Below are 25,133 nucleotides of genomic sequence, written 5' to 3' on the forward strand. Positions count from 1 at the left end.
ACCTGTGCTGCCGAATGTCGATAGCGGAAATTTCAATTTTCGTGGCTGCTTGTTTGTTGACAAAATATCATAGTCTACTTGATCTTATTAGGTGATGTTATAGATGCTGTTTCATTAATACTTTCAAGTTGTTTATCGCTTTTCACCTGAAGAATTTATTTGATCCATATTAAAATATCCGTTTCAACTAAGTTTTTGCTATGAACATTGCCGTTTGTTCAGTAAGACAGTTTTGTTCGTCTTCAACATGCTTTAAAAAAGTGCCCGATCGGCTAAAGGGCCGCAGTAAAAGTTCTCAAGAATGGCTAACTCGGCAAATGAATGACGAGTATGTTCTTAAAGCCAAAATGGAAAATTATAGGTAGTAATTTTCAAATAAAAATTATGATTTCAATATTTTCAATTAACAGGCTATAGCTTCAGTTTAATTGTTGTCTAATATTTACTACTTCTTATTAACCAAGAAAGAGCTAGAAGTGCCTTTAAATTGATTGAAATTGATGACAAACACAAATTCCTTAAACCTGGAGATGTGGTTGTGGAATGTGGCGCTGCACCTGGTGCTTGGACACAAGTATGTGTAAAACGAATTAATGCAACAGGAAAAGGTAGATTGAATTGTTTAACTATTTAGCCTAATTAAAATGACACTAGAATGTTTATGGATTTCATGCAGTGTCTTCTCAGCTTAAAGGAAAGCATGTAGCAGTTGATCTTCAACCAATGTAAAAGGGCTGCAAAGTTTTGGTACCCTTAGTTCACTAACATTATTCAATTTTATTCTTTCAGGTACCCAATTGAAGGAGCTGTAATCTTGGCTCCATTAGATTTCACAAAAAGTTTGTCCCAGACCAGAATAACAGAAATACTTGGTGGGCAACTTGCTAATGCAGTCCTAAGTGATATGGTAGGGCTGATTTTATATCAGTTTTTTTTTACCTTAAGTTATTTCAATTAATATTTGCTAATTAAATTTAGGCTCCTGCAGCATCGGGTATACGAGATTTGGATCAAGATAGGATATTAGAATTAGCATATTCAGTACTGCGTTACGCGCAACAAATCTCTATGGATGGAGCTACGCTATTGATAAAATTGTGGGCAGGAGGAAGAATTAAACAACTGGAGAATGAGATTGCATTACACTATTCTCAAGTCAAAGTTGTGAAACCACCTAGTAGTAGACAGGATTCAGCTGAAATGTTTATACTAGCTAGTAATTTCAAGAAAAATACATAGTAATTATTTAACTACTTACTTTGCTTTATTCACATTGAAGTCTACTGAAATTTTGCTTCATCCATGTATTCAATTCACCTTAGTTACATCACTGACTCTAAGCACACTTTTAACAGTTTGATTGGCCGGTGACAATTTTTAAATTTAGTGTGGCAAATTGCAAATCTCACACGAAGATAAATTAGGCATATTGATGAAAGTGCAGTGAAGACAGGTCCAGGATTTGCCAGCGGCATCTCCGGTAGCACCTTCTTCCATCGGTTGCCCTGGTGTCGACATTTGATCAGCGTGAGCCAGGAGCTGACGGACAGTGCTCCATTGTTCACCAGATGCCCATTGATTTGCAGCCTCCGCATTTTTCGAACGAACAGCTTCTAATATTGGATCCATACTTTCCTGTTGGTTTTGTAAAATGAATAAGTAAAACAAAATCAAAATAATAGCAATACAAAAAACTTGCCATGAGTGGAAGCATATCCATTGTAGCGACGTATATCAGAAAATGGAAATCTGACGCGGCTTCGAGAAAATTCTGACGATTTTGTTTCAAGTAAGAATCCAAAGCTGACAAATCTTGAAGATGACCATCGATAAGACTAGAAAATTTTAAAAGTTTTGAATTGAAGAACAATATAGTTTTAATAAATGTTAATACCGATTTTCAATGGGAAACGGTTTACGTGAGCCGACTGAAAAAGTAAATATGGGTTCCAACGGAGTAGAGACGGGAACATCGACCAACAAATATTCAACTGGAAGGGGACGAGCATCTCGAGTCACTTCATTTCCATATGAATCCTTTTCCTGTTATTAAAAAAATTCAAAATCATTTTCAGACATTAAAATAAAAATCCGAATTAATGGAAACAAATTTTAATTATAATTTACTTAAACAGATTGCTAAATGTTCATAAATTGTGAGATCCATTTTTTTAAATTGCAACATGATATAATTTTACTTCGATTTATTTTTAAATATTGATCTTTTTTTTTTTACACGCATCGCAAATCCCGCGTGTTGGAGAAATGAACGAAAACTGAATTGTTGAAACGGCGACAGCGCATTTGCCACGCTGTCCATACGGAAATATGGTCTAAACCAATCACAGCGAAGCCAGTAAGCCAAGGCAGACTAAAAACAAGGCCTGCCCACTAAGGGCACTCATTTCGTGAAGGATTTTACAACAATTTGGCTAATATGATTTAAAATAAACTGATCACAACCCAGACAATTACTCGAGAAGTCAAAGCATATTTTTCCAGTCCTACCCCCAATAAGTTTTCATCAAACTGTCTTACAAATGAGCGACGTTCGCTTTCAAGTTTGCAGCACTACAGTTCCACGTATGTCGAAGATTTTAAAGAAGATTTTAATAAAAACACAAATGTTATTGGTTAACTTCATAACAAAAGAAGATTACTCAAGTAGCAGATAAAAGAATATATAGTAATATAATGATAATATCGTTAAAAATATAATATTATCAAAAAGAAATATGTTTGAGCGTGCTGCCGGTAGGGGCGCATGCGACTGCGGGACCGACATCGTGGCCGGTAGAGTGCTCATGAACGTACACCACGTTGTGGCTCTTTTAGTGGAGTGGAGAGAAACTGGCTCGGATCGCCCTTCCCCACAGTTCTCCACACGAGCCGGCTTGATAAGCCACGTGACGCACGTGCAAAAGTAGGCACAAATTCTATCGTTTTTTCCTAATTTCCCTTTAAGCTAGAAAATATCTAACGATTCATAACAGACGGGTGTTAAGCCGAGAAAATATTTTGATCAAAAAGTATACACTTGCTATTCTTAGAGACTGGAATTATTGACAGGAATTCGGCAGCAGACGTATCACGCGGTTGTCCCGCTGTTGCGTGTTGCTGCCATTTTCCTTCCAACCGATATGCCTCCATGCGCCACGCTGCACTAACCAATCTTCTCACTGCTCACGTTTACTAATTCAAGTGCTTTCTTTTGTATTGTTTTAGATACAAAATCTCTTGTAGAGAAATGGAGACTCAGGCAGATTTGACCACGCCTCTCAATGATGCATGCCCGACGTGCAACAACGTACTGGAATTCGACTGGACAAGCGCAGAAAAGATCTGCTTAAACTGCATCCACAATCTCCAATACAAAGATGATTTGATCCTGGATTTAAATGAGATGGCTACTAATTTTTCAATGGTACAGCTGGGGAACTACCAGTCTATACCCACCTCAATGGCTAGCCCCGTCAACTCTTCTCTGCACTCATCACCAGAAGTCTTTCTACCAAAATCTATTGGTGATGCATCAGAATGCCCCTTGCATCACTCCGCCTGCCTCTACTGGTGCTACACATGCATGACTCCTGCATGTCTGATCTGTACCAGTCAGCAACACTCGATGCTGACAGGACACAGGACCGGGCCTTTGAATGAAGCTCAAAGCCTCCTCCTGTCTCAGCTCCAAGTGGAAGTTCAAGCGGTTAAGAAGATTCACAGCGACAACAAACTTTTGACTGGGAGCCACAGAGAATTTCTCTGTTTAGTGATGGAAGCCTGCACTAGCTTGGAAAACCTCATGCGAGAAGAACTGAGCAGTCTCAACAAACAGAGCAGTTCTGCTGTGTCCAATGGCTTGAACGAAGAAGACACTACCCAGTTTCTGCTAAACAAAGTTACTTTTCAACTGGCTGGACTTTCAGGCCCTGACGAGGCAGCTGAAATGCTCAGATCTCTACAATCGGAACGGATTCGCCTTCAGACCAAGCAACAACAACTGGCCATGCAGCTGACTTTGAATCGTGTCATTGGTTCCAGCAACCAAGTACTAGACTTGCATACGTTCCGTCAGGCGGTTCAAAACTTACGATACTCTGGCAATCGTGGTCCGTCTACTATGGAACTGCTGCAGTCTCCACCCACCCAACCCGATCCTGTGGCCCTTTTGGCCAACGTCTGCAACGCTCGGCTGTACACGAAACAACTTTTGGCCAGCTCTCTACTGACTTCGACTTCCCCCAACAAGAGCAACTCGATGGCCAGCGTCCTCTCCCCTAGTTCTCCTCTGCACTCGTCTTTCCCTCGTTTTTTCCTAGATTTGGAAGTCGACGGAATCGTTGAAGGCCGCGTAGTATTGGAAACCCGACCAGATGTGGCGCCCAAGATGGCCAAGAATTTCGCATCGCTTTGCATGGGTGAGAAAGGATTTGGCTACAAGGGATGTCAAGTTTTCCAATGTTGGGGAGGAGAGTCGTGCATCGCCGGTGACTTTGAATGCAATTCCGGGCGTGGGGGACGATCCATCTACGCGGAAGAACCCTTCTTCATGCCCGACGACAGCAAGCTGCCCTGCATTCGAGCGGCGATCGGCATGAGACGAACGCAAAAAAAGCATCACAGCCAAGGGCTAGTGGGATCCCAATTCCGTATTCTACTTCGAGACATGCCCTTCTTCACTGGTGTCTTTGGCCACGTCATCCACGGATTGGAATTGGTGGAACGCGTTTCTTTTCTGGGCGATCATCAAGGCTTCCCTCGCAAACTCATCACCGTGGCCAATTGTGGATTGCTCAGTTAGAAGACAACGTTTCGCGACTTTTCTGTGTTTGCTGCTTTTCTTCTCAAAAAAAAACAACAACAACAACAAAAAAGAAAAAAATGCAAGAGGCATCGGGATGCACCCGAAAGAACCTAATATTTTTCTCCTAACCCTTCGAAAGCAACGAGTTTTTTTTTCACGTAGTGAAATGTAACAACTTGGCTCTACATCTGACCCTTTTCTTTTGACGACCGATACAAATTATTGCATCGCCCAGTTTCAATACTGCCACATGTTGTTTGGTAAATAGCAAGAATTGTTGTTATTTCTTTGTCGTACTTCTTTTTTTTTCTGTCGTCGATTTAGTTATTATTACCCTCCTTCTATTTCCGCTACATTTCGTCGCCCCCATTCGTGAAGTTCGGATCAAGCATTTGAAAAATTGTCCCACTTTTTTTTTCCTCCTCTACCAATCTTTAGCTCCCGCCCCCCTCCACCGTTGTGTTATGGTGCCTACGTTTTGTGTTTTTGGCGTAAACGTTGAAAAAAAAAATATTTCATTTAGTCTTTATTAACATCGTGTGGAAGGCAACAAAAAAAAAAAATATGCTACTTTTTTTTTGTCCAACGAATTTTTTAGGTTGTTACAACACGTCGACATGTCTAGTCTGTCAGTGTGTGCGTGTGCGCGTATGTGTCGGGAAAAATACGGAGTGCCTTTTGGTTTTCGCTTATGTCGCACCTTCCTCGGCTTGTTACCTTTACCCCTTCCCTCTTTTTCGGCGTATCGGAATTTATTAATGTCTCGAGTTTATCGTGGTTGTTACGGACTAAAACTTTCTCTAGCTCCTTCCTAATTCTTCTAATACCTGTAAACTAAAGAGTAAAAAAGAAAAAAAAAAACACTCCATCCACAGTGGAATTTGAAAGGGAAACCTGAACGCTGAAATACACGTAACGATCGCTGTCGACCCTACTCCTTTTGCTCGCATTCTTTTCGGATAAATACTAAAAAAATAAAATAATAATAATTAAAAGCACTGACCTTATAGTAAACATCTGGGATGTACTTTTCGGCTGTAGACTGGCGGGCGTATGCTAACTCTGGAGCGTCTTTGGTAGGCACTAAGCACTCATCTCGAACTAAGGCTTGGCATTGATTGGAAACCTGATAACCTTCCATGTGCACCTGATTCTGCGAGTCACCTGCAAACAGATTATGTCCGTTGTAAGTTTCCGATTAGTTTGAATTAAATTTTTAGCAAATGTTTACCGGTAACACAAACAGTGACGAATTTAGAGCCAAAGTAGCCATCAGACGACAAGCGGCATGGGTTCGGATGAAGTGACTGGAAATGGCCAGCCATGATGCATTCTTGCGCAGAGAGAAAGTGCGTTTCTGCATTGCGGAAATGGCGAACAGTTCCTTTGGACACATCTTCTGCCACCAAGTCGGTAAAAATCCATCCAATACACTGAAGTCCAAGCTTGGCAGCCACACGGTCGACAACAGATTGCCGGTTGTCCGGAAGCAGCAAGCGAACAGAATCACGTGTCGATTCCTAAAAATTAATCCATTCCATCAGATTACATTCTCTACATGTTTCGGATGTGAATACTTTAAGACGTACCTGTGGAGGCTCATAAATTGCTGCGACTATTCCTTTGATTCCAAGTGGCACATCCAAATGAATGTCAAATCTGGTAGAATTGAACATTTTAGTTTGATTTTGGAGAAATAAATTGATCAACTTCGAATTTCATTTTTACCTTCCATAGAGGAGTCCGATTCGCTGTCGTCCGGTTACACGCCAGTAATGAAGAAATTGTTCGACTAGGTTTGGATTTTCAAAGACAACGTTGTCAACGTGTCTGTAAGCCTGTAGGATTTGAAACAAAGATTAATATGGTTTACATGTTGGAGCAGCAAATGGAATATTACTTGACTGTTCAGAGTAATGGCTTTCGGTTGGCATTTAGAGCACACACCTTTGGGCCATGGCGGATGACCAGTGCAACCAGGTTTAATCCGACAACTTATGTTATCCAAATTAGCATATTTTCCTCCGTCTAACCCACTAGACAGTTTCCGTAAGTAAGCGTGAAACGACATATGTTTGACGTTCAGCTCCTTTAGGTACGAAGCGTCGTATGGTTCCAATGGTAGACAATGAATGCAAGACGAATTTTCTCCATGGAGACAACTATCATTAAAAATAAATGCTGTTATTTTTCATGTCGGATGAATATCGGTTATTTTATAATACACCGCTTTTTACTATAATCCTTACATATTAGCCACAATGTCTCTACATAATTTAGATTACATTATATTAGACTATTGCTTATTCTAAGGAAGCTTTCAAATAAAATTAGAACACAACTGATTACAATATTAGTCCAATACGTGCACTGTAAAAACTCACTTTTTGGGATCACGTTTTCTCTTGACAGTTCCATCCATTTTCTGTAGAATTACATCAACTTGATCTTCCTCTACATTAGATCGAATAGGTATTTTGGATCCATGCATGCTACTAGTTGATGGAAGGAAGGTTGTCGATGAAGCAGTGCTCACTCCATTTTTTACTTTAAGCACAGAAGCATCCTGTTCACTGTGCTGAACTGCACCAGCAATAGGTGACAAGTATATCATATCACCATGCTGAAGCCCATAACTAGCAATAGTCTTTGCATTCGATGAAACAATTTCTTGAGATTTATCACGTTTGCAGTACAAGGCAAAAGAATAACCTATATTTCCAAAGGTATTGAGGACCTAAGAAAAAAATTACAAAATTATTTGTGGGTTTTGCATTGTATTAATTATGGGGTCAATTCTTCTATACCTTTTCAAACAGTTCCCTGGTTACGGTGACATTGTCAACATCCACACGCCGAGTACCTTCTGGAGATTGAACTCTCAACATCTATAGGAAATATTTGTTGCAATTAATATGGTTCTATATTTTGAAAAATTTCATCATATCACGTATGAAAACGTCCAATGTAAAGACAATAGGCAACAATAAAAACGAACGTTTCAAGATAAAGCAAAATTTATGAGCATTCCAAAAAAATGTGATATTGATAACAAATAACAAACGTATACCATCTTCAGTTTTTTTATATAATTTGGTAACTGCGGACCGATAAGTTCAGGTTGATTGTCCAGAAGATTTAACGACAAAAGACCGCAGCGGATGTTTTCGTTTACTCGATCAAATCAACTTTCAGTCAACTTTGAGTACTCGATACGTTCTGTTATGTGAAACATCGTTGTATACGAACGCTAGATGGCGAAAGAAATTTCACAATTTTGAAATAAAATAAAATAAAAAAGAATTTTCAAAAATTGCAATCTTTCGTTAATCAAGTTTTATTTACATTTAAAATCATTTCAAATTAAACAAAATGTTCTTTGTTTATTATATATTAGGCACCTTATAACATTGGTTGAAGTCTACGGAAACTCGAAGAAATAGAAGTGATAAAATAAAACGAACCAAATAATTCAGAAATTTGAGTACGCAATTAAACTAAAGCTAATAGAAAGTTTATATCTCGCAGATTTATACTTCATCACACTACCCACTTGAAGGATTACTTTGTATACTGATAACTAGCTATGTATAGGTATCCGATTAATTATATAAAGACTTGATTCAAGATAAGTAAAACGATTGGGAAACACGTTTCTTGTTCACTTCTCTCAAGACAGATACAAACACACATACACTCGAGGATACCAGAATGTCAGCCGTGCAATCCCGCATTTTCATCACCATGCCAAATGAGACAGTCATGTCCGTTGTCTTGACGTAAGTTTAATAGATCACGAGAAACAAGAGGGAAGTAAAGACACATGGAAATTATAGGAAAACGGGGTGGGGGGAAAAATTCATGTCAGGAGGGTAGGGTTGTGCTGATGATCAGATCTGCAACAAGAGAAGGCGCACTCGCCAGATGAAGTTTTGAAAAAATCACGAGTTAGTGCATCTAAACAACAGTATAGAGGATGAAAAGCAGTACATGGCCAAATTTGCCTTTCAGGAGGAGGGGGGGAGGGTTATATGTCATAATATTCCACATGCAACATTTGAGCGTTCCAGCATCCGGCCCATCACAGAGAATATGTGCTGATGAGTCCCTTCTGTGTCACTGCAGTTCTACGCTTTGCTACCTCTCTAATAATAAGAAACAAAAGATAACATCGCTGCATTTGTCCTATATCAAATATGGATTTGTCGTGGTTGTTGGGTGTCTTTTTAGCTTGAGTTCATAAGGCAAATCAGGGCGCACGTAACGACAGTCGTACCCTGCCTGGAGTGTGATGAACCACGATGGAAAATCGAGACAAAATTTCTTACTGGTTCACTAAACTGAATGAAGCAAAGACGATCGTGAGATCTCGAACAGCCTCCCTTTTTGTTTTTAGTTAATCGTTAGTGATTTGACATACGCATGGAACCAGTTCGCTTATTAAATCGAAAGTCAACAGAGAAATGGGGGGTGAATATTCATAACGAAACCGCAAGAAATATTGAAAATAATTATTAATAATAAAGAAAAAAAAAAGAACGTCTTGGCTCAGGCAAGTCAGCTGCTGCCGGCGGATGCAAATGCCCATCAGAGCGGAGTTGACAACACAAAGACACATTTTGAGGGGGACGTCTACTTGCTCAAGATTTCCAATTTTGACGACCATCGCCATGACCCTGGCTTTGGCCCTGTGACGAGCGGGAGCCGGCACTGCTGGCGGCGGCAGCGGCCATGTTGGGCAGGTGTGGGAGCATGTCCAGCAGATATTGCCGCTGCAGTTCGGCCAAACTGGCGGCGGTAAAGGCAGCGGCGCTATTGTCTCGACTGCTGTTTCCGCTGCCTCCAGCTCCTCCGGATCCACCACCGCCGCTATTGCCTCTGCCCTGAGCTGCTGCTTGAGCAGCCGAAGCGGCCATGGCCAGCTGATAAGGGTACAGCAGCGAAGAGAAGGGATTCATGAGAGGGTTGTGAGCGTGACTCGACATGGAGGCCGATCCCGAAGGCAATCCCATGCCTCTCAGCAGCTGGGCTTGCAGAGCATTTTGCATTGCAGACATTTGATGACCAAAGAGCTTGGTCGGGTCGGGCATTTTCGAGAAATCGAAGCTGGCCGATGCGGCGGCGGCGGCAGCAGCGGCCGCCGCTGCGTTCGCCTGTCTCTCCTTTTCACGTTCGCGGTTCTCGTTTCGTTCACGCTCCCGTTCTCTTTCCCTTTCGCGATCCCTTTCTCTCTCGCGTTCCCTTTCACGATGTTCACGAATTTCTCGTTCCCTTTCACGCTCCCTCTCGCGCTCTCTGTCGCGCTCTCGCTCCATTCGATCCTTGCCAACGGCTATGCTCAAGCTCACGGCCGAGTGTGATCCGACTAATGGGCTGTGAGCGGGAGCTGGCGTTCCACTGTTGATGGACTTTGTGGAGAAGGGGATAATTTGAGTAGAGGCCGGTAGCGAGTCATACGCTTTGGAATGGACGCTGGCGCTGGCGTGGGACGGAGCTGGCATCGGATGATGTGGAGGAATAGGCGGACTGATGTTGCCACCTTGCGCCAGACGTTGTTCGATTTCCTGCTCCTGCTGCAAAGCTCGCACGAAAGCCGTCTTCAGTCGGTTCGTGTGCTCCGCTTTCAGGGCCTTTTTGACGTTGTTGGTCACACACTGATCACACATCACTGCTGGTTTCTCTACTATTAAACAAGAAATCCATTAGCCATCACTCGGTCGGTCGTATGACAAACAATCAATTAGCCTTACGTGTTGCGGCTTTGTCCCATTTCCACAGCGACGAAAAGTCTGTGCCGCACTGGGAGCAGATGAACGGGATGGGCGGAGTTGGATGGTCTGCACCCTGAGTTAGTCGATCGACGACGGCCTCCAAGCCCAACAAGTAGATGAATTCGGTATTGTTCGGGTTGGGGATGAAATGCATTTCAGGTGGAGGAGGTTTAGGTGGTGGGATCTGTCAATACAACGTGAATTTAATTTTGACTTAATTAAGGCATGGCCAAGAAATGAAATACCTGAAGTAAAGTTTTCTCCAATTGCTTCCTTAAAGCTAATTTGGCGGCTGCTTGTCTTTGGGCAGCTGTCTGAGGATCTTCAACTTGCCGGGAGCTAGAAGCACTTGTGTGATGATGGAGACCGAGCGTGCTGGACGAGCCAGACTGGGCAACATTGGGCGACGAGGTGCTTGTTCGCATGTGGTCGCGTTTGTCATGCCCCTGGATGCTTGGAGACGAAGGCGATGGAGCACCAGAGCCGATAGCTAGTCCCATTACTACATTCGGGGGTGTCGTAATAGGTGCTCTGCTGTGCGCCAAAAGTCCTATTGAAGAATGCACATTAAGAATTGGTAACTTTAATTAAATTTTACTAAGTGATTTACCAGCCGATCCTCTCAGCAGTTGTTGCTGGTGTTGCTGAAGTTGCTGATGCTGCATTAGCGGCGATAAAACGTTACTATTGGAATTGCGATGTCCCTGTTGCTGTTGTTGATGAAGTAAATTCATGGCCATGTTGGCAACATTGGTCGAATGGCGTGATGAATTTTGCGAGTTTGAACTATTTCGGGAAGACGGCGACGAGCTCATGTGGTTGTTGTTGTTTTTACTGCTCGATTTCACGTGCTGTCCCCCATGGTGGTGATGAAGCTGCTGCTGCTGCTGTTGTTGTTGCTGCTGCTGCTGCTGCTGAGGTGACGAAATCGATAAGTGGGCAGGATGAGGCTGCTTCGTACTGGTAGCTGGTGGTCCTTTTAAAAAACAACGTTACAGATCCAGCAGGCAAAATGATTATTGAGAGCGAAAAAACCTGTTTTGACGTCGTGAGAGTTTGAGGCAACTGTCAAATTTGCCTGTTGTTGTTGTTGCTGCTGCTGCTGCTGCTGGTGGTGGAGCTGTTGTTGCTGCTGCTGTTGTTGTTGTTGCTGTTGTTGTTGTTGTTGGGCAGCTAAAAGCTGAGTTTGTCGAATCTTTTTGAGCAGTACCAATCGCATCTCTTCTGTCCTCAACTCGGCTTGCAGCCTTTGTATAAGTAGTTGATTCTCTAACCGTTCCGTCTCGGTCATTTCCTGCAAATAACAAACCGACATGAAAGATGAATGATCCAACACTAGAAAAAAAGAAAAGAAATGTTTACCTTTCTAACCGGAGAGGGAGGCATGGGTAAATCTTCCAGATTTTCACCCTGGGCATCATCACTTAGATCATCCGCTTCATCATCGGGTAGTTCATCGTTGATTTCCATATCGCTGGCACTGCCGTAACCATTGCTGTAGCCGTTGACGCGTCCTTCTTCAGAGTTTTTAATCGTGTAGACAACTTGGTTGTTATCCGGGCGTATCGAGAGTGGGCGGAACGACCGCCGGTTCGATGAACGCGATCCATCCTTCAGGTGAACCACTTCAATTTCATCTTTGATCGGCCGATCCATTTCCTTATTGGCGTCACGCTCTTTAGGCTTTTCGATTCGCGTTACCTAGAAGATAAAAGAAATAAAGAGAAATGAGCATACGTTGTCGTGTTGTCTTGACGCTGTTTTGACGGGAGACCAATTGAGATTTGTCTAACCTGAATTTCATCTTTTGGCCAGGGATTTTTACTAGTCGGCGTGACTCCTCCAGATCGATGGTGAAGTGGAATGAAAGGGGATTGCATATGAGCCTGAACAGGTAGAGGACTCAAAGCGCTGCGGCCAACGCCGTTACCGTTGCCACTGAATCCAGCCCCTCCGTGAGCAGGTGTTGGATTGATACCAGCCAGAGCGCTGAAATGGCTGCGATGGACGGACAAGTCCTGGGGGAGGTCAGCCAAATCAAACTTGAACGGCTGTTGTTCACGGTGTTGATTCATCGCCTCTGCCGGTTTCCTACTATGATAATCAGCAGTTATGGCCATTTTGTCCATTTGCATTTCATAATAATAAAAAAAATTACCTGACGGAAAGGTCGACAACCGGTGAATCTTCTTCTGCTTCCATGGTTTTTGCTTGTTTTGTTTTGTTTTTATCACGCTAGACTTGTTTTTCTGCAATTAAAAAAGCAAAAGAGAAGAATAAGTAATCTAAACACATCCACAAACAAGTTGTATGGGGGGGAAAGGGGGTCACGAACGAATGGAGCGCACCGAGACCAAGATGGCGTGAAAGACAAGGGTAGTAGTCCCTTGTTTCCCGAATCACGAATTGCCCAACGTCACTTGCGGCCGGGATGATGGAAACGTGTCAATGAAATGAAACCCAGGACGGTTTGACGTGGAGAAAGGGGGGAAGTAGGGCGGAAGGAGATGCACTATACATATCGAGGCACTACTAATGAACGGGAGGCAGAAAGAAGAAGGGGGGGGAGGCAGTGGGAAGTAAAGTGGGTGGTAAACGCAAAACGAGCTTTTCACCGTCCGGGAGGAAGGCGGTGGGTGGGTGGTGGTAGGGGGGTTGGGAGATGTCGAACTTACACACCGGCGGCTGACCGGCCACCCCACCTCCCAATCTCCCAGCCTCCCCATATCCATAAAGACTATACCTTCTATACCCACCCTCCCTGCACCACCCTCTTTTCCTCCATCTTTCCCCTTCTCATAGTCGTTACTTTCCTCCTCCTCCCAACCCTACTGATTCCACCCACCAAACGATGGGTTGGTTCCCAATCCACAACGCGCAGAGGAGAGCAGCTCTTTATGCCTCTTTTTTTTTCCTTCTTTTCTTTTTGTAACCAAGGAGAAGTTCCAGGTCGGCGACCCACGCATAACACTAATTAAAAGTCTTGAAACAATATCCATCGGTTCACCAACGTTGGAAACTTACATTTTCGATATCGACGAGTCCAAAATATCCACACAACTCTCTCTCTCTCTCTCTCTTGCAGAGTTCAAAACTGACGTTGAGTGGCGACCATTGGAAACATGGCAATCTATGATTATTTCTTCCCCCGGTTAACTGCGATAATTCTTTCACATCCAACAACGAAACATGGACTGAATATGAGACACAAACTGCCTTTCCTTTTTTTTCTTCACCACCACCACAAGTTGTTCAAAAGGGAAAATAACCGGTTTAAACTAGTGGTAAAAATTCACTTGACACAAAATGGTTGAACGTGATCAATAGTCAATCAGAGAGAGATAAGGTTGCTCAAAACTGCGTTTTCAACGTTGTTTTGCGACAATTTAAAAGCCAACACACGAGCAAAAGTAACGAGTGGCACGAAACGGCGACCAAAAACGACGACGGACTAAAGCATACAACATAGCCAGCGCCAGCGAGCGAAAAAAAAACCGATCCAAGATGGCTGTCAAGAGTCTCTCACTGCCACACCGACTCACAGGAGGGGGATGGGAGGGAGGAGGGGGGGGGGAGGAGAAAAGCCAAAGAGTTTTCAGCTGCTACGACTTTTTCTAGTAGTACACCTCGTACTAAAGTATTCTTTTTTAATTTTTAAATCGCCGTTAATGCCAGAAATACGGGAAAATGACTGCCACCAACATTTACCTGAAGATGATGTCTATCGAAATAGTTTTGAGTAATTGGATGCTATATTTTGGTAATCAACGCTATTGTTAATTGCAATCGAAAAAACAATATGACGGAATCCAAACAACACTATCTGATCGGATGCTCGCCATTCGACGACGACGACGACACAAACATGATACCACTGTCAAATTTACACCGTCACAAATGAAATAAGTTTTTCGTTGCCCGTCGGTAAACACTTGAGTTGAACTTGACGTTCACTTTGAAGAAAATCAATGTGAGTGACACACCATAGATTGTGATTGAAAAATGGATGGAAAATTTCAAGATTCGACCAACAAATACGACTGGTGGTGAACGTTAGAACGAGAAGGCTTGAAATGAAGCCCCCCCCACCCTCCAATCTTTTCCCTTCTAACAAAATTCAGGGGGTGGGGAGGAGGAGAGGTTGCATTTTTAGAAATATTTCGGCGTAATGCTTAGAGCCTTTTGAAAGCTTTTGTTGGTTAAATAGTATAACCCGCCCAACAGAAATAGGGTTTTACCTCATGTTGATTAATCAGAATTTAAGATCGGTTTAAGGCATCCAGTTGCAATATACCTTGAGCTGTAGCAGCAGCGGGAGTAAAAAGGTTAGGCTGGAAATTACTAGTGACAAGAAACTCGCATCTCCGATAAGCCGATGTCTCCCATCTCCCGGCAAGGCCTCGCAACTCCTTTTTGACACATTTCCTTTCCGTACATACAATCCAGTTTAAATGGATTGCAGTTAAAAATAAATAATACAGGAATAACAGATAACATCAAATTAAAAAACAAAACATCAAATTAAGTTTGCGCTACTAAACGTTTCTTAGAACTTGAGACTAATTTGAAGTAATTCTCTTTTGGAGTGGAGCCAGAGGTCTATGGCTGCTTGAGTGAGCAATTTCCGATTGCCAGCGTGGCTTCAAATAAGATAATAGACGAATTACAAAGTACAATTTAGTTTATTTTGAGAATATATAACTTGACATCCCATGAACCTATATTAGATACAGAAAAGAACTTTATCACGACAAAATTGCCAGATTACGAAATAATAAGAAATATGACCGATGAATTGGATTAAATATGGCGCATTTGTTCGGTTGTAATTCGGTTTTCGTCTTTCTTCCTTCTTTATTATGGTAACTTTGATATTTCGCTTTAGGAGGATAGGAAAACCAATTTCATATTACGCACAAAATTCAACTGGATCAGTTAACTCTACTTTGACACTTTATTCGTAAAAAATGTGGAAAAACAAGATCGGATCAATAAAAAAAAGAGAACTGAGATCCCATTATTTCGTTTTACTTCATCCCGAAAATTGCAGCTAGTCTGTAACCCAAAAAATAATAATGCAGTCAAGTCTAAGCATTATTATCAACTGTATAGCTATACAGGGGGGCAAATACACATCATTTATTTTAGACCAGTCTTCATTCATGCTTCGTATTGAACCAATACCTTTTATTTACCGTTCATTATAGCATATAAATTCATATTCATCAAACTGCGTGTGAATTCCATCTCTTTTGTTTGACGAGATTGTATCGGTGATGGCAATCGAGATTCATCAAATATGTAACGTTTAATAATGTAAGAAAGTAAAGAATCAGTATCCAGTAAAGTTATAAAACAAACTCTAGAAAATTTTACTAATTGTTCCAGATTGGCATAATTTGCTGAAGCATTTTCAAGGGTCTCATTCTGATGGAGACCAAAGTGAAAATCTCATTTGGACCTGACTGCTCAAATGTGAACTCACTCTCTACAACTCATCTGTGAATTCATCTCTTGTAAAAATTTCCTGGAAATACAAATAACAGAAGGTTTAAAACAAATTTAAATCAAAATTTTATTGTACAACATACCATTTTTTTTATTGGGAATGCTGACTCCTTCTGCGAGATCTACAGCCTCAACCACAAAAGTAATCAACTTACATTTATTTTAATGAAAATATTTTAATGAAAATACACTTAGTGTCTACAGTCTCTCAGTCAGTCTCAATCAGTCTCAGAGTTTTACACAACAAGAATGCACAAGCAAGAACCTTTAAGTTCCAAACCTTTGTGTGTTAAATCTAACAATGAAAATTACCAAGAGATTATATACTTATACTATCGCAAGTTAAGTGTAACCTTAATAAGCAATCGCTATCGTAGTTATTGTTTATAAAAAAAAACGATGATTTATTGGTTTTACCGACAAAGAAATACAAAAGTCAAAACACGTCAAACTTCCAAACAATCCTCCCAGCGGAAGTATGGCGAACTACATGGCCCGCCATTGAAAACCAGAGAAAAACGAGATCGGCCTTTCTATCCTATGGTGAAGCGTAATGCAAGAATTGAACGTCATCTGGGTTGCAATAACTCAACTAATTTTTTTTTTCCAAATTATTAAAAAAAAAAATATAGACAAGTTCCGGATGCTGAGTTGCACAACCGCTAAATTAGGATCGTGCGCCAACGTATCCTTTTAACGTTGTGGGGATAGTAGAAAGCGGGTTTTTTATTATTTAAGCATAGAATTACTTATCTAATCTTAGAAATGTTCAGGATTATCGTTGTTTAGAACATTCTGCTTTTTATAGAGTAATTTGAAATGTATAATTCAGCTTAGTTTACCCATTAAAATTAAAGAAAGTCCAAGCCTGGGATGCTGTTTAGTCTTTTCTTGTGTGTTTGAGCTTGTCACTTGTCAGCAGATCTGTCAAAAAACACAAGAAAAGACTAAACAGCATCCCAGGCTTGGACTTTCTTTAATTTTAATGGGTAAACTAAGCTGAATTATACATTTCAAATTACTCTATAAAAAGCAGAATGTTCTAAACAACGATAATCCTGAACATTTCTAAGATTAGATAAGTAATTCTATGCTTAAATAATAAAAAACCCGCTTTCTACTATCCCCACAACGTTAAAAGGATACGTTGGCGCACGATCCTAATTTAGCGGTTGTGCAACTCAGCATCCGGAACTTGTCTATGTTCAGTGAAATATTGAATAGTTTTGCATTCTTATAATAACGTACTATTTAATTTAGCCTTGGGTTTCATGGAGGTATTTTCTTAAAACAGCACCTGTTTCAATGTGGGGCTTAAAAAAATAGAAATGTTAATTCTTTTCCCTCGACCTTTTCGGCGAAAAATGAGCGGATTTTCTTTTTCTTTCTTGCGGTAAATGCCCAGCGAAAACGCCCCCCTTTTATTGCTGCGTTTCTTTATCATATCCTATACTTCCTACGTATACTATTGCTTTTCACTGAGACTTGGCATTGGAAAGATAAGAATGCGAGCAACGTACTACTAATAAAATGTGAACATTGTAACATTCGGGTAGACGTGTGTGTATGTACCGCACAGTATATCATCATACCATATCACAGGTATAAAACTGTAAAGTTCTAATAGCAAAGAAGATTTTCTACAGCTGGAATAGTTTTTTTTAAATTACATCAGTGTATAATATAGGTTGTGAACATGTACGTTCTTTTGTGAACAACTGGAAATACCATCAGTCAATCATTGCGTAATAATATTTCATCTTTCGCTTATCGGTCTGAACCGTCAAACGTTATCTTCAAGCTTTGTCATTTCAAAATCGTGTCATAAGGTACATTTTCAGAGCCCAATCCACGGTCCAACGACCCCAATTTTTGTAGCAACAGATTAAAAAATAACAAACGGTCAACGTACTACTTAACAAAATTGAAAAAAATAATGAAAAAAAAATAATAACAGGCTTTAAAATCCGTTAATTATTTCATAGGATTCCATCGATGAAAGAAGGATGTAAAGAATAAAACACCCGATCAAAAGAGCTGTAGTGGGCAGTTTGTATTTCATGGGGCCACCTAATTCTCCTCCAACAGCATCACAGCGCCGAACGGACAGCAATACGATTGCAATTATTGCCATAACACAGTAGAGCGTGACAGAAAACGCCAATCTATTTTTTATGAGAAAACAAAACCAAAATTAATATTCCTACACTATTTAATTTGTCAAATATTTTTTTTTAATTATCGAAATAAAATGCGATCATGCAAAGAAAAGATGTTGATTGAACTAAAAAAAACAACAACTAGAAAAGTATTAAGAGCAAAATTCTTCGATTTCTAATTGAAAGAAATTATTTTAAAAATATTTAGTAGCTGTTTCATTGATTGAGGGACAACTTTGACTCACGTTCCAGCTTCGACATGAAATACTGTGCCGTTGTATGAGTGGTGGAATGCTGCAAGTGACCAAGCGACTCCTATGCCAAGAAAAACGTTAACGGCATTTGCTCCTGTCACGTTGGAAATTGACGCATCGGCATGTTCATCTTGCACGGCCGACACTTTGCTAGCAAACAAATCTAAAAGTATATGCATGATTAGAGACGTAACCATAGAATGACTCAAGTTAACTACTACAGGATAATATGAAAGACAAATCTTATTATACGATTCCGAAAGTAAGCGTCAATCTTGCTATAATTTACGGGTAATGACGCCAATGAGAGATAATCAAAACTGACCTGGGAGACTGGTTCCTAAAGAAACGAAAGCCAGAGCGGTAACACTGTCCTTAAGTCCAACTGTGCAACCCAGATGAGAAGCAACATCACCAATCAACGCCGTCATTATTCCAATGCAGACCACCGACGAGAAAAAGCACGGGTAACCACCACCCATACCTGAAATTTCAATTCAATCAAAATCAAATGTATCATCAAACATGATTCGGTTTCGGCAAAGATTGAAACAGCGCTTACATTCAGGAGGAATTACAGCAAAAACCAATCGCCAAAATACTGTAATTGCATGGGTAGTGTACTCTTTCCATTTTTTATTTTTAACAGTGGCCACTTCTGCGACGGCAGTTCCATCACCAGCAGCTTCTTCATTTTCTAAAGTGCCAAGTCCAACAATAATTATTAATTGGCAAATTTTTTTGGCGATATTATACCCTTGCTTTTTGTTTCTCTTTAACTTAATTAGACTGAATTTATAATATGTTAGTCGAATTGTTACCTTCCTCCATATGGACGGCATCGATAAACTGTTGTAGCCAAGAAGACGTTCCGCGTTTCAAAGATTTGTTAGCCTTCGACACCATTTTGTCAACAGTTTTCTAGGAAAATTAGAAAGCTTTGATGACAAATTCATTTCCATGCCAATGCCTTGTCGTGAACATTTAACATTTACAGTAAGACATTAAAATTTTTTAGTTTTCATTAATTAAAAATTTAAAACCCATATAATAGCTCTTCATATTGATAGAAAAAAATCATTCCATATAATTGCCTTACTAATAAAGTCGAATAAAGTCTGAATAAACTCATCAAAATTTTTACCAATCTTTTAAAAGTTCCTCTTACCGCACTCTTATGTTAATTGTCCACGGGTGCACTATGCATTGGCTTAGGTAATCAATAATAAGCAAAACGAAATTATCTTGTTTTAAACCCACTTTGAATTGTTTACTTTCTTTGAGATGGATAACTGTCGTGGTAACTTCTCCGAGTTGGGCGCGACCTCTTAGCGCAATTCGTTGTTGTTCGGAAAGTTGGCTGTATTCACGCATGCTGAGTTCCTCCAAGTCATCAATACTCTCGTCTGAGTCTCCGTCTGGTTACATAAACATATCCGTTAGCAAATTGTAGATATCTCGTTACTCTACTAGTTTCTCTCCAAGTATTGCCAGCAGAAGCACCTTACTCCAGAGTTTTACTACGTCACATTTCGCAGAACGGTTACGCAATCTGAGCGTTTAATATTTTAAAATATGTCTTAATCTCCCTTATTTATGTTGTCGATCACTGCTACCAGACAAGATAACTAAGTCTAATCGTCCAAAACTTCAATAAATAAAAATCGATAATCTGGAGACAATATTACGTCACAAGGGGGGAAATGCTGGGAAATGTTGTACCTGACAAAAATATGGTTTTAGAAATTTTTGTAAGTGTGTACACTTTTAGTGCGTTTTATTAATTGTGTACCTTTGATTGATTTTGGCTCTCCAATGGTGAAATAGAAAAAAACATTTTTTTCGTACAGGCTTTCTCCTATAATTTGAATTAGTACATGTCTCCTGTAATTTGTTAATAAAATACAAGAATTTTTCAGAATGCTTTATTTAAAAGAAAATCATTATAAATAGAGAAATGAAATACTCGGTTTCGCCATCTTCGAAGATGATTTCACCTTGAGAGTGCAGGTAATCTCTATTTGGCTTAGCTGTACCTTCTTCTGTTCGATAAGTTATTGCCACTCGGCCGCGAGATCCTCCGATTCGGACAATCAACATCACGTGAGTTCCAACCGTTTCCGTGAGGGAAACACTGCGCTCCGAGAGACTAAAGATTCCGCGATGGTCGTCATCCAGTATCATCACTTTTACATTTGAGTTCAAGAATTTAATAGAAATGATTTGATTAGACTTGGAATCATTTTTGTGAATTTATTACCTGTGGCCATTGAAGGACAAATCAAACGTAAATGGGAATGTTGTCCTATTTGATTGCCTCTTTTTTGGACGTCAGTACACGAATCATCTTCGCTGTCTGAATTATTGGAGGACTCGCGTTCCGAGAAAAATTCTACAGATCTTTTACGATCAGTTTTATCGGATTTCAGTTTGGTAAGGCTAACGCGTCCGGATGAATATGAAACGGAAGTCACCAAAGTCGTTTGAGACGGCGACAAAGTCATCGCATCATTATTGGCTATTCCCTTATTTGAATCGGAGCATTTAACTCGATTTCCCTGAAAATCCTGATCGTTTTCGTCGATGGTGCTGGTGTCGAATTGAGACACGGCATCGACGAAAACGTCGTCATCTCCCGTTGTGGAGAGTTCCCCGTCGCTCTCGTCGTAATGAAACCACGAAGGTCTTCTCAGGTTTTTATTTGACTTCAAAGCGCTGAGGATTTCGCGGGCAGTGACAGAATACCGCGGCGGAGCCGTATCTCCGAAATTTTCAACATCCAACGTCATGGAATAGGATGGCGCAATCTCGCCGTGAATCTCGACCGTTGTCAAATAAGCGTCGTCCGCAATTTCACCTTTCCCGCAAAGGTATTCGAACCGGTTGCCTGTCCTAATGTTCAACAGCCGAATGTAAAAATGTTGATCTTCCTATAAATGTTATAGAAAACCAAAATTAAATCAAAATAACAGCAATCATGATAACAGCGAAAATATTAGGCTTATATTACTTCGTAGAGATCATCATCAATAATTCGAATGGAGATGGTCTGTGAAGTAACTCCTGGTTCAAAACAAATGGTTCCACGGTTGACTTCAAAGTCCTTTCCCGCCGTGGCTTCGCCATCTTCCGTCGTGTAATCGACGAACACGAGTCTCTCCAAATCGCCGTCCTCCCTGACAACCGTCACGTCGAACTGGCCGACATTTTCCATGACGGTGTAGTGAGCGGGACTGAAAAAGACTTTGGTTATTTGCCGGTCAATATTCCGCGGCTGAACGGCCGGCGAGGTGCTGGACGGATGGAATTCTTGAAAGAGTTCCGTCAGATTCAATTTGGGTCGGCGGGATGAGTGCTCGACTACACGACCGGTGAGCATCTTGGAGGCCAGCACTTGGTAGAAAGCTTTGCTCTTGGATCCTCGATTGAGCATCTCTTTGGTGGCCATTAATTCGAGCTGATTGGATTTCAGCATGGGATACTTGCGCCGCAAATTCTTCAGAAGAATGATGAACGCCCGTCGGTGATTCTCGAATTCACGAATTTCTTCGTTTTCAGTCTCTTCGGCGAATTTTTTGAAGCAATTGCTGATTCGGTCGTTGGGTTCCGAGTTGACGACTTCGGCCTCGTCGGTGGTCATTTCGACGATGACACCGTTTCGACCCATGCGGTAAGTCTTTGAAATGTAGTCGTAAATGTGGACGTGTCGGTCGGCCACGTAGGCGGACAGGACCGTCATGGGGAAAAAAGCGAAAGTGACGAGTGCCTCCCAGACTTCAATCACGCCCGGCGATATGACGGCCGTGATCAAGTAGAGCCACAGATAGGCGAAAATCGACCAAGCTGCCGTGACTAAAAACACGGAGACCCGCTTGACTTTACGCACCTGCTTGTTAACAATAACACATCAAAAGATTATTTGCAGTCATCAAATAATTTTTAAAATGAATCACCTGGCCGTCCGGAATGGCCCAATTGCAAACGCCTATAATGACGAACAGGTTAAAAGCCGCACTGCCCACTGTCGATCCCGGACCCATTTCACCTGCTTCGAAGCCTTTACCGATAATTTCGATGCTGGACAAAAGAATCTCCGGGCAGGAACAACCGAGGGCCATCAGCGTCAAATTGGCGACCGTTTCGTTCCACACCCGGACCACCACCGTTTGGGTCTTGCCATTTTCATCTTTGACTTTGACTACTTTCTTCTTCGACGTAATCATCTCGATGGAAGCCATGAATTTGTCGGCCAAAATGGCCACTCCGACAAACAGGTAAATCAGGGAAGCGATGTAAATAATTCCACGGAATGCCACAACGCCCGTGCTCACGTTCTGCAGCGGCATCCAGGCCGGAAGAATGATTCCGTCAACGCAGAGCAATTCTTCGTGCTGTTGTTTCACTTCATCACTCGAGTTCCAAGCGGACCCGGTTGAATTATTCACCGGCGCCATTATATATGTTCTGTTTTGGGATCCAATTCCTATAGTGTCGACTGAGAAGAGTCGAGTTGGCTATTTAAAGACTTTGTCTGCCCGAGTCAAGTCAACTAGTATATATAACAGAAGACGATGATCCGTAGCTAATGTACCGTGCACTAATTTGTCACAATGCATGCCAACACCTGATTTTCTGAGACGCATTATAACTAGGTATAGCTATTTCACCTCAAGACGTGACTATGACAAAGACCTTTTTACGTTTTTGGCATTCGTAACCAGCCTGTCTTGCAGTGTCATGCACAAAATGTGGAAACTATATCGGAACATCAAATTTCGTATTTTGATATACGTTGGCTATCATTTTTATTGATTTTTAAAAGTGCTATTTTCGTGAGTATAAAGAAAATGAAGTAGACTTTGCAACTTTTTACACGTAAAGAATTCAACATAGACATTTTAAAATACCTTGTTCTAATTTATGGCTTGATATTGGGGTGCTATGGATTGAATCAGGCAGCTTAATAAGCCAGCGGACAGCAGACATGCTGTCGCATATTTGGAGCACATTAAACCATGCCTTACCCTCCAAAACTTAATAGCGCTTCTAAAATTTCGTTTATATATTGTTAGGTAATCTGTAATCGAAAAAAAAATAAAAAAATAGGCACTTGTGCAGCTATCAAACCAGTTGAAACCTCATTAAATAAACATTAGTTCTGAGATCTTCATAAATATAGCGTTAATATTGTAACCCCGAGCATGGAGCCGATATTTATTTATACTGCTCGACCCCTTTCTTCTCATCTCCAAATAGCTGTTTCTTGAAGAATCAGTCTATCGTGGAGTTCTATTTTTTATTTGATTAAACTTCACCATCCTTAGAAACGCCCAGGTGGATAGACCTACAGTTTCGTTTTAAGAGTTTCAAATTTTTAAATGTGTGCCTTTTGAAACCATTTATCCTTTCAGGATCGTTCGATCGAGTTTATCAATTGTTATGAAGCTAATTACAAATTCTGATTTGTTCATTTATTATTTTGGCTCGACATGGCTGCCTTGACCCATTTTGTGCCACCAGCCAAGCGACTATTTGAAGAATTAATCGAAATAACCCAAAATTAATATTCAGTTTCTTCATTACCCAACAACCATTTGTTTAACTGGTTTTAACTTGAATTTTGTGTTGTTCATCTATAATAATTAGTCTGTAATAGCGATAGCGGAATGAATTTGCTGATTGATAATAATTATGGCACTGATAAAAAAGTTATCGAATTACGAAGTATTCTTTTTATATCTAACCTAACGACTGAAATAACAGATCGAATGTCACCTGCGTTTTCTCAATCCAATATAGTGTTTCGTATTTCAGATGATCTCATTTGTTGGGATTTTTACGGATAAATAAATTGGTTAATCGATGTCTACACTTCAGTGTCGTGAATTATTTAAAAAAAAATATAAACTTGGACACTGGAGGCTTGCCAACTTCATTAAATAATTCTTCGGCACAGGCTTAAAAAAATTAGACAATTAGACAACAATGTTCATTCAACTTTGACGATGATAACTATTACCTTCAGTGAAGAACACATGGGCACACTTGTATTTGGCACGGCTAGGGGAAAGGAAATCATTCATCAATCCTCTTACAGAACTATCACACGGAGTAATAAGATAGATAGGTTCCATGGCAGGCAAAGGCTCCCGCTTTTTGTTTAGATCTTCCACCACTACAATACCAATTTATTAGTACACAACTTTTACATGAATGAAGCAATGAACTTACATGTGATTCCTTCACTTGCGATTTCATGCATCTTGCAACACGCTGAAACCATTCTCATGGACAGTTGATCTACCAAAAGAATACGCCAGTCTGTCCCTCCTCCAGTTCCTGAAGCCTTCCTATTCGACCGGATGACATCTTGCATAATCTCTGTATGAACAAAACCAAAATAGTTGAATAGAAAAACCTTAAGTTTCCTGTGTACCATTTTTTTTTTAGTATTCATCGATAAATCAGTTAGGAATTTGTTATTTTCTTCCGCTTCGTAGAGAAAAAATCGGAAAAAATGAATGACAAAACAAGTTAAAGAAATGATGAAAAAGAGAAAAAAAGCAAAAACAAAAGAAACTGGACCAGCCCTACAATCGATAATCGCCAATAACTTGCTCGGCTGTCTCCACCGCAA

General features: G+C 40.7%; 6 protein-coding genes and 2 long non-coding RNA genes across 19 annotated transcripts; 3 read left to right on the forward strand and 5 right to left on the reverse strand.

Moving 5' to 3' along the window:
- Positions 1–51: 51 nt before the first annotated feature.
- On the forward strand, positions 52–1,253 carry LOC124325979 (rRNA methyltransferase 2, mitochondrial-like). 2 transcript variants are annotated; one of them, XM_046784560.1, is made up of 5 exons: positions 52–361; positions 469–608; positions 677–725; positions 790–907; positions 979–1,253. In XM_046784560.1, exons 1-5 carry the CDS (start codon positions 201–203, stop codon positions 1,237–1,239), a joined length of 729 nt encoding a protein of 242 aa, XP_046640516.1. In that variant the 5' UTR covers positions 52–200; the 3' UTR covers positions 1,240–1,253. The 2 variants fall into 2 exon arrangements, with proteins under 2 accessions (XP_046640516.1, XP_046640517.1); XM_046784561.1 differs by having other exon boundaries at positions 202–361; positions 465–608.
- A 36-nt stretch (positions 1,254–1,289) lies between these two features.
- LOC124325976 (nuclear protein localization protein 4 homolog) lies at positions 1,290–8,021 on the reverse strand. Its single transcript, XM_046784557.1, has 11 exons — positions 7,875–8,021; positions 7,612–7,692; positions 7,189–7,541; positions 6,705–6,966; positions 6,533–6,642; positions 6,394–6,463; positions 6,036–6,324; positions 5,808–5,968; positions 1,895–2,043; positions 1,700–1,835; positions 1,290–1,635 (listed from the first exon to the last, which is right to left on the reverse strand). The coding sequence occupies exons 1-11, from the start codon at positions 7,875–7,877 to the stop codon at positions 1,384–1,386; spliced, it is 1,866 nt and encodes a 621-aa protein (XP_046640513.1). The 5' UTR covers positions 7,878–8,021; the 3' UTR covers positions 1,290–1,383.
- On the forward strand, positions 2,721–5,738 carry LOC124325977. Of its 2 annotated transcripts, none has more exons than XM_046784558.1 (2): positions 2,721–2,923; positions 3,226–5,738. In XM_046784558.1, the coding sequence occupies exons 1-2, from the start codon at positions 2,736–2,738 to the stop codon at positions 4,799–4,801; spliced, it is 1,764 nt and encodes a 587-aa protein (XP_046640514.1). In that variant the 5' UTR covers positions 2,721–2,735; the 3' UTR covers positions 4,802–5,738. The 2 variants fall into 2 exon arrangements, with proteins under 2 accessions (XP_046640514.1, XP_046640515.1); XM_046784559.1 differs by having other exon boundaries at positions 2,896–3,029.
- Positions 8,022–8,441: 420 nt separating the features above from the next.
- LOC124325973 (homeobox protein B-H2-like) lies at positions 8,442–14,893 on the reverse strand. 8 transcript variants are annotated; one of them, XM_046784550.1, is made up of 9 exons: positions 14,814–14,893; positions 12,734–12,824; positions 12,369–12,669; positions 11,938–12,276; positions 11,611–11,869; positions 11,186–11,551; positions 10,821–11,125; positions 10,555–10,759; positions 8,442–10,487 (listed from the first exon to the last, which is right to left on the reverse strand). In XM_046784550.1, exons 2-9 carry the CDS (start codon positions 12,775–12,777, stop codon positions 9,445–9,447), a joined length of 2,862 nt encoding a protein of 953 aa, XP_046640506.1. In that variant the 5' UTR covers positions 12,778–12,824; positions 14,814–14,893; the 3' UTR covers positions 8,442–9,444. The 8 variants fall into 8 exon arrangements, with proteins under 8 accessions (XP_046640506.1, XP_046640508.1, XP_046640510.1 ...); XM_046784552.1 differs by having other exon boundaries at positions 14,870–14,888; XM_046784554.1 differs by lacking the exon at positions 14,814–14,893 and adding an exon at positions 14,284–14,640 and having other exon boundaries at positions 12,369–12,666.
- An 848-nt stretch (positions 14,894–15,741) lies between these two features.
- On the reverse strand, positions 15,742–17,471 carry LOC124325980. 3 transcript variants are annotated; one of them, XR_006915478.1, is made up of 4 exons: positions 17,332–17,456; positions 16,167–16,675; positions 15,952–16,102; positions 15,742–15,824 (listed from the first exon to the last, which is right to left on the reverse strand). It is a non-coding gene; the product is annotated as an uncharacterized LOC124325980 (long non-coding RNA). The 3 variants fall into 3 exon arrangements; XR_006915479.1 differs by having other exon boundaries at positions 15,742–16,102; positions 17,381–17,471; XR_006915477.1 differs by having other exon boundaries at positions 15,742–16,102.
- Positions 17,472–17,778: 307 nt separating this feature from the next.
- On the forward strand, positions 17,779–18,104 carry LOC124325897. Its single transcript, XR_006915441.1, has 2 exons — positions 17,779–17,912; positions 18,069–18,104. It is a non-coding gene; the product is annotated as an uncharacterized LOC124325897 (long non-coding RNA).
- LOC124325896 (sodium/calcium exchanger 3-like) lies at positions 17,901–23,013 on the reverse strand. The gene is made up of 11 exons (XM_046784467.1): positions 22,450–23,013; positions 21,507–22,382; positions 20,757–21,426; positions 20,463–20,682; positions 20,289–20,380; positions 19,757–19,914; positions 19,318–19,417; positions 19,059–19,193; positions 18,822–18,980; positions 18,488–18,659; positions 17,901–18,248 (listed from the first exon to the last, which is right to left on the reverse strand). The coding sequence occupies exons 1-11, from the start codon at positions 22,948–22,950 to the stop codon at positions 18,044–18,046; spliced, it is 3,288 nt and encodes a 1,095-aa protein (XP_046640423.1). The 5' UTR covers positions 22,951–23,013; the 3' UTR covers positions 17,901–18,043.
- A 1,369-nt stretch (positions 23,014–24,382) lies between these two features.
- On the reverse strand, positions 24,383–24,886 carry LOC124327679 (protein ROP-like). The gene is made up of 3 exons (XM_046786675.1): positions 24,728–24,886; positions 24,516–24,671; positions 24,383–24,453 (listed from the first exon to the last, which is right to left on the reverse strand). The coding sequence occupies exons 1-3, from the start codon at positions 24,870–24,872 to the stop codon at positions 24,383–24,385; spliced, it is 372 nt and encodes a 123-aa protein (XP_046642631.1). The 5' UTR covers positions 24,873–24,886.
- Positions 24,887–25,133: the final 247 nt, after the last annotated feature.

This window comes from Daphnia pulicaria, chromosome 2, assembly GCF_021234035.1.
Source record: "Daphnia pulicaria isolate SC F1-1A chromosome 2, SC_F0-13Bv2, whole genome shotgun sequence".
Lineage (NCBI taxonomy): Eukaryota > Metazoa > Arthropoda > Branchiopoda > Diplostraca > Daphniidae > Daphnia > Daphnia pulicaria.

What these genes read in the sequence shown, in the direction of transcription:
- LOC124325976 (XM_046784557.1), bottom strand. An exon ending in CCGTTTCCCATTGAAAATCG is followed by an intron (nt 1,836 to 1,894) that starts GTATTAACATTT and finishes AAAATTTTCTAG; the next exon opens with TCTTATCGATGGTCATCTTC. An exon ending in TGGATATGCTTCCACTCATG is followed by an intron (nt 1,636 to 1,699) that starts GCAAGTTTTTTG and finishes CAAAACCAACAG; the next exon opens with GAAAGTATGGATCCAATATT.
- LOC124325979 (XM_046784560.1), top strand. Translation starts at nt 201, where the DNA reads ATGAACATTGCCGTTTGTTCAGTAAGACAGTTTTGTTCGTCTTCAACA. An exon ending in AATTAATGCAACAGGAAAAG is followed by an intron (nt 609 to 676) that starts GTAGATTGAATT and finishes GATTTCATGCAG; the next exon opens with TGTCTTCTCAGCTTAAAGGA. An exon ending in GCAGTTGATCTTCAACCAAT is followed by an intron (nt 726 to 789) that starts GTAAAAGGGCTG and finishes TTATTCTTTCAG; the next exon opens with GTACCCAATTGAAGGAGCTG.
- LOC124327679 (XM_046786675.1), bottom strand. Translation starts at nt 24,872, where the DNA reads ATGCAAGATGTCATCCGGTCGAATAGGAAGGCTTCAGGAACTGGAGGA. An exon ending in CGCAAGTGAAGGAATCACAT is followed by an intron (nt 24,672 to 24,727) that starts GTAAGTTCATTG and finishes TTGGTATTGTAG; the next exon opens with TGGTGGAAGATCTAAACAAA. An exon ending in CCATGTGTTCTTCACTGAAG is followed by an intron (nt 24,454 to 24,515) that starts GTAATAGTTATC and finishes AATTTTTTTAAG; the next exon opens with CCTGTGCCGAAGAATTATTT.
- LOC124325973 (XM_046784550.1), bottom strand. Translation starts at nt 12,777, where the DNA reads ATGGAAGCAGAAGAAGATTCACCGGTTGTCGACCTTTCCGTCAG. An exon ending in ACTGCTGAGAGGATCGGCTG is followed by an intron (nt 11,126 to 11,185) that starts GTAAATCACTTA and finishes ATTCTTCAATAG; the next exon opens with GACTTTTGGCGCACAGCAGA. An exon ending in TGGAGAAAACTTTACTTCAG is followed by an intron (nt 10,760 to 10,820) that starts GTATTTCATTTC and finishes TTGTATTGACAG; the next exon opens with ATCCCACCACCTAAACCTCC.
- LOC124325977 (XM_046784558.1), top strand. Translation starts at nt 2,736, where the DNA reads ATGTTTGAGCGTGCTGCCGGTAGGGGCGCATGCGACTGCGGGACCGAC. An exon ending in CACGTGACGCACGTGCAAAA is followed by an intron (nt 2,924 to 3,225) that starts GTAGGCACAAAT and finishes GTATTGTTTTAG; the next exon opens with ATACAAAATCTCTTGTAGAG.
- LOC124325896 (XM_046784467.1), bottom strand. Translation starts at nt 22,950, where the DNA reads ATGGCGCCGGTGAATAATTCAACCGGGTCCGCTTGGAACTCGAGTGAT. An exon ending in TTGATGATGATCTCTACGAA is followed by an intron (nt 21,427 to 21,506) that starts GTAATATAAGCC and finishes TAACATTTATAG; the next exon opens with GAAGATCAACATTTTTACAT. An exon ending in TTTAGGAACCAGTCTCCCAG is followed by an intron (nt 18,660 to 18,821) that starts GTCAGTTTTGAT and finishes ATATACTTTTAG; the next exon opens with ATTTGTTTGCTAGCAAAGTG.